Source organism: Callorhinchus milii, unplaced genomic scaffold (genome assembly GCF_018977255.1).
Source record: "Callorhinchus milii isolate IMCB2004 unplaced genomic scaffold, IMCB_Cmil_1.0 Scaffold14, whole genome shotgun sequence".
Classification (NCBI taxonomy): Eukaryota; Metazoa; Chordata; class Chondrichthyes; order Chimaeriformes; family Callorhinchidae; genus Callorhinchus; species Callorhinchus milii.
This window is the reverse complement of record NW_024704755.1, coordinates 6,901,849-6,910,770: the sequence shown is the minus strand read 5'-3', so window position 1 is coordinate 6,910,770 and position 8,922 is coordinate 6,901,849. Positions and strand designations below refer to the sequence as shown.

The 8,922-nt window shown below is 43.4% G+C and overlaps 1 protein-coding gene across 1 annotated transcript; it reads right to left on the bottom strand.

Moving 5' to 3' along the window:
• Window positions 1–910: 910 nt before the first annotated feature.
• Window positions 911–3,481, bottom strand: pdcd5 (programmed cell death 5; the record flags this gene model as incomplete). Its single annotated transcript, XM_007889376.2, is given in 5 exon segments — window positions 911–1,088; window positions 1,463–1,534; window positions 1,972–2,063; window positions 2,696–2,757; window positions 3,438–3,481. Coding segments are annotated over 5 exon segments (318 nt in total), but the record flags the coding sequence as incomplete, so codon positions are not given.
• Window positions 3,482–8,922: the final 5,441 nt, after the last annotated feature.

The window sequence follows — 8,922 nt, the reverse complement described above, 5'->3', positions numbered from 1 at the left end:
AGGAATCACAGGTAGAAATTCACAGCTTACCACACTACGCCACAATAACATTGACACCTTAACTCGGCACACCACAATGCACTCTTCAGAAGCACACATTTTAAAAAACATTTTGACTATTATATCTTTGTTTCTGACTTTTTAAAATTCATTTTGTTTGTTCAGATTGAACTATTGAAAGAATGATTAAAGGGCTGCGCTGTAGAGATTTCCAAGCTTTCAGTTTTATCTGCAAAGGCTTATCCAGACCTGTTATTTCTCATCAAACTAGCTGAGCATTTATTAGAATTCAATGGAAGGCAGACAGCAATAATTTAACTGGATGTGAGGGTTTTCATGTTATCTCAATCAAACAGGCTTTGCGAATACAGTGAATTTACCTTTATGTACACTCGCAGAAAGGAAATACGTATCAATATCATTTTGGTTATCTTTACAAGTATTATATTAAATCGAAATCTTTTTTTTCACAAACTATCTCTTCTTGGCCCTATGATTACAAAGGGAACTTCTAAGCAACAACATTTACTGTCAACAAAAACCATAGTCCGTAGAAAGCTTAAATTGTGCATTGGTGAAAACAGAATTTTAAAAAATCCATAAAAACAGCTTGAGGCTAGGTTACTGCACTAGAACACATCAATGTACAGAAATGGTGCTGCGCAAATTAACAGTAGGATAAATAGGCATTATGATATAAAACTGCTACTTAGTTGTTCTTAACAGAAGCCATCAATAGTCTCCCAGTTGATAGCATCAGTTCCTTACTGCGATGCAAATAGTTGAAGGATCGAGGCTTTTAAGTCTTTCGGAAAGCCATCAGAAAGTCAGCTCCACGCAAACCCACCAGGAACTTGTACTTGTATTAAAAGCAGCATTCAGAACCACTGAGCCTTCGACTGCTTTCCCCTTTGCACCCAAACATACAAAACTATACAAAGAATTCCTCCAGGAAACAAAAAAAAATCCACACTCTCTCATCCACCCTTGTCAGCACGGTCCTTAAAGGTTTCAGGAATAGGGTCTTCCGGGGGCAGGTTTCAATAGTCCTCTTCTTCATCAGAATCCATTACTTTTCTTCTGTTAAACTGAAATTCACAAGGATACCAAAACTAAACTTTCAATGTCTTTTGAAATCTCACATTTTCAAGAACTTATCAGCTTAGTTTGACTTCAATGTTATGTTTTTTTAAAAAAAAGGATTTTTAAAAGAAAAATGTCACGCACACACACACACACACCCTTTCCAGTGGCTGATTTGAGAACAAAGCTAGCACACGTTCATAAGAATGTTCTTGATCACCACCGTGGCCAGAATATGTTGCAAGGAGGAATAAAACATTTTAGATTTTACTTAAAATATTTGCTGGTGGTTCTCAGCGATAAGGTGAGGGGTGATTGAGAACTAAATCATCTTTGGGGAGCCAAAATAACGTTTTAAATGCAAACCATCTGCACGTACCTTGACTTTAGTTTTATTTTCTGTTTGTTGGCTGACTTTCTGAAGGATCTCAATCAATCCCGATTCAGAAATCTAAAAGGCACAAATGTAAGTTACAATTTGCAACTGGCTTGAAATACAAGAGGTCCTTGTACTATTTATTTCCTTCCTGTGGTTAAGACAGGATTACAGAAAACATACAAAAGTTTAACATCTAACTCAATACTTTGAAATTGCAGAGCATTGTGCAAAAACACTATCACCACAGGATAAATATGCTTCTAGGACAAATAGACATTGTAATACACAAATTAGTAAGTCAACTATTTTAGAGGAATATCGTTGTACTGGTAGAACATTCATTTCCTCTCCGTGAATTTTTGTCTTTTCAAATGTTTGAAACAGATGTTTTTCAAATGTTTCAAATCCATTTCTGCATCAATAAAGTTTGATAAAAGATTCAATCTTGAGTGAAATCAAATACTTTTTAAAATATAAATACACAATTCAAGTTAATAATTTTGCCTTACTTTTCCACCAAGCTGCCCATATCTTGCCATCTGTATTAGGTAATTCTCCACCGATTTGGCTTTTTCAGGCTTCACAAGGGCCAGGTTACTCACTGAAATAAAAAAAATAAACTTAAAATGACTTTTTGAACAGTGAGGAAGGCTCAACCAAATTATATCTGTGAATCTTTGGTTTGTATGAACCATGTAAAATATTTAAAAATTAAAGTAAATTTAATTTACTTTAAATATCGTGATTTAATTAATTTAGTTATCGTAATTTAAAATATTTAATTTATTTGCAGAATTTAAAATGTTGGCACTGAAAAGTTACAGCACTGACCCTTTTCAGTTGTGACAGAACATTTACACCACCAGATGGTAACAGCAAGCAAGTGCAGCTTTAATGTACTCAGGATGCACTGAGTTCTGAGAAAGCTCAATTGAAAATACAATACAAAATTACATTTGTATAGCGCCTTTCACGTCGAGAGGACGTCCCACTGCACCGGGATTAAAAACTGGGATAAGGCAAGTCAAAGGTAAGGAGGGAAGGGCAGATCGAGCCGGGATCATGAAGCAGACACCAGGTGTTTGCCGAACAGAGAGGAACTGGGGCTCATTCTGAATATCGCATTTTGGACCTAATTTAAAATTTGAGGCAGAACAGCTGGAGCAGTAAACAATGCAAAGGGCAGAGAAGTTACCTGCTGATTAAATTCAAGGTCTGGTTTTGGCTACTTACATCTGGCGCGAGCCGACTGTTCCAAAACCTGGGCGAGAATACCGTTCCTCATTTCTGCCTCCCTGCAATCACGATTTGTTTGTATTAGGGAGGCAAGAGTACAGAACACTGCACAGTGAAAATCGACAAAATAAATGCTATTACACAGAGGACCCAATGGCTATTCTTCACAGGGATTAAAAACTGGGATAACTTTACAATTTAATTTTTTTAAATAAAAATTGCACGGTTGTTAAACACAGTATTACAGTAATTGGTGAATGGAAAACAAATATTTATAAATCACAGCTTGATGGCTCTAAATCACAGTAACACATCTGAGTCATTTTATACCCGATTTGGCAAGGACCAAGCAGGATGGTAACTAGCACGTGACTGTACATGTCCAGCTAGCAACCTCCGTACCCTGTTTGTTTTGGGTGCGCAGGGTTGAGGACAGATCTATACCTCTAAATTTGTCTTTGATTCCACCATTTCTGCCTGTGTTTTTAATGCATTTCTCCTCTCAGCTAGTTCAGCTCCAGAGAGACTGTGCTTTCAAGGAAGATTGTTTTTCAGACTAGTGCTCACGATGAAACAGATGTCAGGCACCACTTTTACACAGGGAAGGAAGCAAAGTCCATTGCTGAGCAACCTGCAAGGAGGATGTACTTCTACCCCTCTGGACGGTAACAGTTTAGAAAAGAGATGACATTTTCAATGCGAAAAGCAATCTCCGACTCAAGTGGAGCTGTATTCCTACCTCTGTTTGGCCTCCTGTTGGTTTTGCTGCTCACCTGGTGCATCCTGAATTAAGATATGATTTGTAACATATTATCAACCCTTCGTACATAAATGATGGCTGATTTATGAGCTCTATAATTATTCAAAATATGCCAGGCATAACTTAACATTATATAACATCATAACATCTGTTCATTAAGCCAACTATTTTTCACTGATCAGGTTAAATCATAAATTTAATTTACCGGCAAGGTATTTAGGCAGTCTTTTCATGCCAACACGCCGTTTGCTGCTTTAACACGTCTTGCAGACGACTCGTGTTACTATCAGGGCTTCCTTGGGAGATGTTACTAAATGGGTTTCCAAGTCAGCACAACAGCCAACTTAAGGGTGTTGTGAGGGGTTGAATTTCATGTGTGCGCTGCCTCGACAGATGTAAATAGGTGGGGTTTCAAGTTGTAAACAGAATTAAGCAACTATGATATAAAAAGGTTATGACTTCACAGACTTGGGATAGGGAAATCAGGAAAGGCTAAAAGATAGCCAGAGTTCAATCTTCAAAAATCCATATTAGACAAGGCCATTCAATAGTGGAGTCAAGTTATACAGTATACTGTAGTGTACTACATCTACATTTACCAATATCCTGGTAAAATATAGCATATTATTTTCCACAAAAAGGCACCCCCCACATGATACAAAGCAGAATGTGGTTACAAAAATAACGCCTGCAATGCAAGATACAAAACCCGAATGGTTGGCTAATCTTTGCATTCTGAAAATGTTGTAAAAACTGTTCTGAATCATAAAAGAAGCCACTGCCACGTGTTTGTCACCCTCCCTTATCCACAGCATCTAATCCCATGACCCTGTTCTGTCTCCACTCTTATATCTTCTCATGTTTTCAAAGATTTTCAAAAACCCCTAATATGGGACCTTTCACACAGTGAGAACGTCTCAAAGCACTTCACAAACTGGGCCGAACTGGGAGGGGGGGGGGTGGGGGAGAGGGGGCGGATGGGGAGAGGGGGGCGGATGGGGGAGAGGGGGCGGATGGGGGAGAGGGAGGTGGGGGGAGCGGATGGGGGAGAGGGGGGCGGATGGGGAGAGGGGGCGGATGGGGGAGAGGGGGGCGGATGGGGGAGGGGATGGGGGAGAGGGAGGCGGATGGGGGAGGGGCGGATGGGGGAGGGGGTGGATGGGGAGAGGGGGGCGGATGGGGGAGAGGGATGGGGGGGGATGGGGAGGGGGTGGATGGGGAGAGGGGGCGGATGGGGGAGAGGGAGGCGGATGGGGAGAGGGGGCGGATGGGGAGAGGGGGGGGATGGGGGAGAGGGGGGGATGGGGGAGAGGGGGCGGATGGGGGAGAGGGAGGTGGGGGGAGCGGATGGGGGAGAGGGGGCGGATGGGGAGGGGAGGGGGAGTGGGGGGAGGAGGGGGGGGGGAGTGGGGAGAGGGGGCGGATGGGGAGAGGGGGCGGATGGGGGAGGGGGAGTGGGGGAGAGGGAGGCGGATGGGGGAGGGGGGATGGGGGAGGGGGTGGATGGGGGAGAGGGGGGCGGATGGGGAGGGATGGGGAGGGGGATGGGGGAGGGGGTGGATGGGGAGAGGGAGGCGGATGGGGGAGAGGGAGGCGGATGGGGGAGAGGGGGCGGCGAATCTTTTATTCAGAACATCTTATAATAATAATAATAATAATAATCTTTCCAATCATTGTGTTCTTCCACTAGTTAAAAATAACAACTATTACCATTTTTTTTAATTCTGTTACAACAAAGGAAATGCACTTGTGCTCAAGAATTGAACTTTCCAAAGGCTAGAAACTGTCAGTGGCAGTACTCCCATTTATATTACAGGTGAATCTAATGTGAGATGCTGCAAGCTGCTAGACTCCTAAGAATTATTAGCTCATTACATCTCATGTCTATTTTTAATTGTGAATTGGAGTGGACAGACTTATTTATATTTCCTGCTGTCAAGGCTCCCACTAGGGCTTGAAGCGAGCTCTGCACATGTGTGACTATCTGTATCCACATGACTATCTGTTCAATAGTGTAAAACTTTCCGCTTACAAGCTCTTCAGCAGTCTATTCGACCGCCCACGGATTTTCTCAACAGGGCCAGATCAATTGCACCACCTGCGTTTAATACTGCAGTAGTGCAATCTGAGGCATAATCTTAAATATATAGGCCGGTTAGCCTAACATCTGTAGTGGGGAGAATACCTGAAAACGTTAGAAGGGATGCCATCAATCAATTCAATAAGTAGTCAACATGAATTTATAACCAATGGATCATGCTTCTCGAATCTACTGGAAGTCAGTGAATAGTTAAGGCTAAAACCTACGGTATTCACGGCAAATTAACACACTGAATTGAAAACTGGCTCAGAAACAATTCACACCGCAATAACTTCTTGTAGAATAATAACTGGATACATATCCAGTTGAGATAATTTGAGAAGATAAAGGGAACTGTGCAGTCTGAGATAAACAAATACACCATACAACACAATGCTATCTGTGCTGCTAGGGCTAGAAAATGCTGCTAGGAGATTAGCTTTGAATAGTGAACATGTGGAAACAGAAATATTCTGGCCCTCATGCCTTTGAGGTTCAAGAGAGACAATCTATTGAAAATAACAGGTATAAATTGTACGATCTAAACAGGAAAGCATCTACCTGAGAGAAACAAGAGGGTTCATTTGTTCAGTTATTAACCATTAATCCAATGGTTTTATAATTAGCGGAAAGAGTTCAATTTCTGTTCACTTAACTGAACTACTCTCTGAGCAGATTTTAATAATAATCCCTCCAAAAAACAAAACAATAATATATTGGTTATTTTCAATCCACGACTGTTTGTGGGACACTGCTGTGCGCAATTGGCTGCCGCGTTTCGCCCACAAACATACGGTCAATTCACTTTACATTCTATTCTGTGAAGCAGTTTGAGATGTCGAGAAGACGTGAAAAGCGCTATATCAAATGCAAGGATTATTATAATTATTACTTTCATTTGAACAAATTCACAATGGAGAATCAGAACTGAGCGCACACATTTTACATTTTTTTAACTATTGTTTCATTAAAACCTCCTGGGATCATATCATGTCAAAATCCTGTTTCATATATTTTTCCCACTGCGCTATCACAAACTGAAATGGATCTAAAGTGAATCATTTTGCAGTAGTTTTTCTCGGTGACCTCTGTCTCATCAACATGAACCACAGGATAATGAGGATAATGAAAGACATCACTCCACAAATACAGTTGCAACCCTTTCTCGTGCTTTTTGAGCAAAACAGGTATTTTTCGTTCGCCAAAGCAATGACAACAATCTCCAAAAGCAGGAATTACCAGTAAAAGCAATTTTGGAGCAACCTCAAAAAGTTCAGATTATTTCATAAATATATATTAACTGTATTCCTAAAACAAATGTATAACTTTTTAAAATTTAAAGTGTTCATCCCTCTAAACCAGTAGAATCTAGCTGCTGAAACAGTGCTTCGGTTTTATACCATGTTATTTTTTTGGGGAAATATACTCTATCATTAATCAAATTATCCTAAAGGTTTATTTTCTTGAACATCTATCTGGCAACAGTTCACAGAGTATTTTCCAACAAAATAATTCATGTTTCCAGATGTTCAGCATCACAGATCTTTGAAATGCAGATCAGCCAAAATCTCAACACAATATTTTAATGAATTCAATGTTCATCTATTACAAAATTAGCATTCGCAGCAGCCAGAGTAGAAACTCTGCACTTTTTATTAGAAGAAAAGGAGTTTGGCTGAAGTTTTGGTTCCTGAGTTACAAGGGAAATGGATTTTATATCTGTAGCAGTATTGGTGATGCCCTCTGGCGTTCGGGTTAAAAATGTTCAGCCACTTTGAACGTGAACTAACGGCTTTATTAAAAATCAGGTTGTGCTTTTCTGAAGCCTACGCATTTTCCCAGCCAAGAAAGGCTGGATAAGAAGGGGAAAAAAAATGGATAATAATAGAATTGAATGCTTCGAAAATGAAGTGTGCAACAAAAAGAAACGCGCTTTAATAAAATCTTCCAAATAAGCTCAAAAGGAACAAGAAACAACGTCGCGCGAAGGCCACTTCACACAGAGGAGAGCGAACTCGCTGCCTGAAGTGACGGTTGAATCAGAATTATGTAATAAAAATAATAATAATTCTTGCATTTGATATAGCGCTTTTCACGTCGGGAGGACATCCCAAAGCGCTTCACAGAACACACTGTAAAGTGAATTGACTGTATATTTGCGGGCGAACGCGGCAGCCAATTGCGCACAGCAATGTCCCACAAACAGCCGTAGATTGAAAATGACCAATTTATTATTGTTTTGGGTTTTGAAGGGATTATTATTAGGCTCTGTGTGTGGAGTAAGGAAACTTGCCCGAGGTTTCGCCCTCTGCCTGGAACTGAGCTCAGGTCTCTCGCTTGCAAAGCGAGTGCTCGAACCGCTGAGCTACAGGAGGCCACGGTCGATGCGTCCAAGAGAGGAGCGAGACCTTAATGTGGAAGACAAACACCCGGGTGTGGACGAGTTGGGCGAGTGGGCTGTTTCCGTGCTGCGCAACCTTTGCGGAGTGCTTCGCAATAATAAGACATCCTTAAAAGCGCGGCGACGGACCCAACGGCCCGGCGCCTTGGGACGTCCTCCCGGCGCGGACGCCGCTCTACGAATGGAATCTTGTTGTGGTTGTTGTTGTTGTTGTTGTTGATGGGGTCACCGCCTGCGTCAGGGGACGCGCGCGCCGGGACCCCCCCCCCCGAGGCGCACCGTGAATTGATTTGTAAAGGGCGTGTTTCGTGGGCTGGAGTTTAAAACGACTGCGCGCCTTCAGTGTGGGTCTCAGTGGCCAAGAAAAACTCCCAACCACATGGGTTCTTTTTTTTTATTTGGGGGGAAAATAACCTTTACTGTGCTGTGCTGCTGTGCTGCTGTGCTGCCTGGTGGCCGCTGGAGGGCGCTGCGCGGCTGAGCTGCGGTTCGGCCGTCGGTGCCGTTCCGCTGCGCTGCGCTGCGCTGGACAGGGCGCCGCTGTGGTTCCCGCGGTGGCCGCCGGGGTGCGCTGCGCCGGGAGCCGCGGGTCGAAACGCGCCGCCGGATGCGACGCGAGCGACGGCGATGGCGGACGAGGAGTTGGAGGCGATCCGGCGCCAGAGGTTGTCTGAGCTTCAGGCTCAACGCGGGGTAAGGGCCGCCGGGGGGGGGGTGGTGTGGGGGGGGAGACCGGAGGAAGGAGAAGCCGCTGATGGGAAGCGGGACCCGGGGTTCGGGCCTCGCGGGTGGACACAGACCCTCAGAGCTCGGCCCCCGTTCAACTCCACCGTCAGAGGGCGTCTGTCTCTCGGGGTCTCGACCGTCCGCCACAGCCCCGGAAACACTTTTGCTTCACCTCATTCCCCTCTGATTTCAAAGACTTGTCTCAAGACTTATCTCTTCGACCGCACCTTCTGCCGCTCCCACCCCCCACTCCCCCC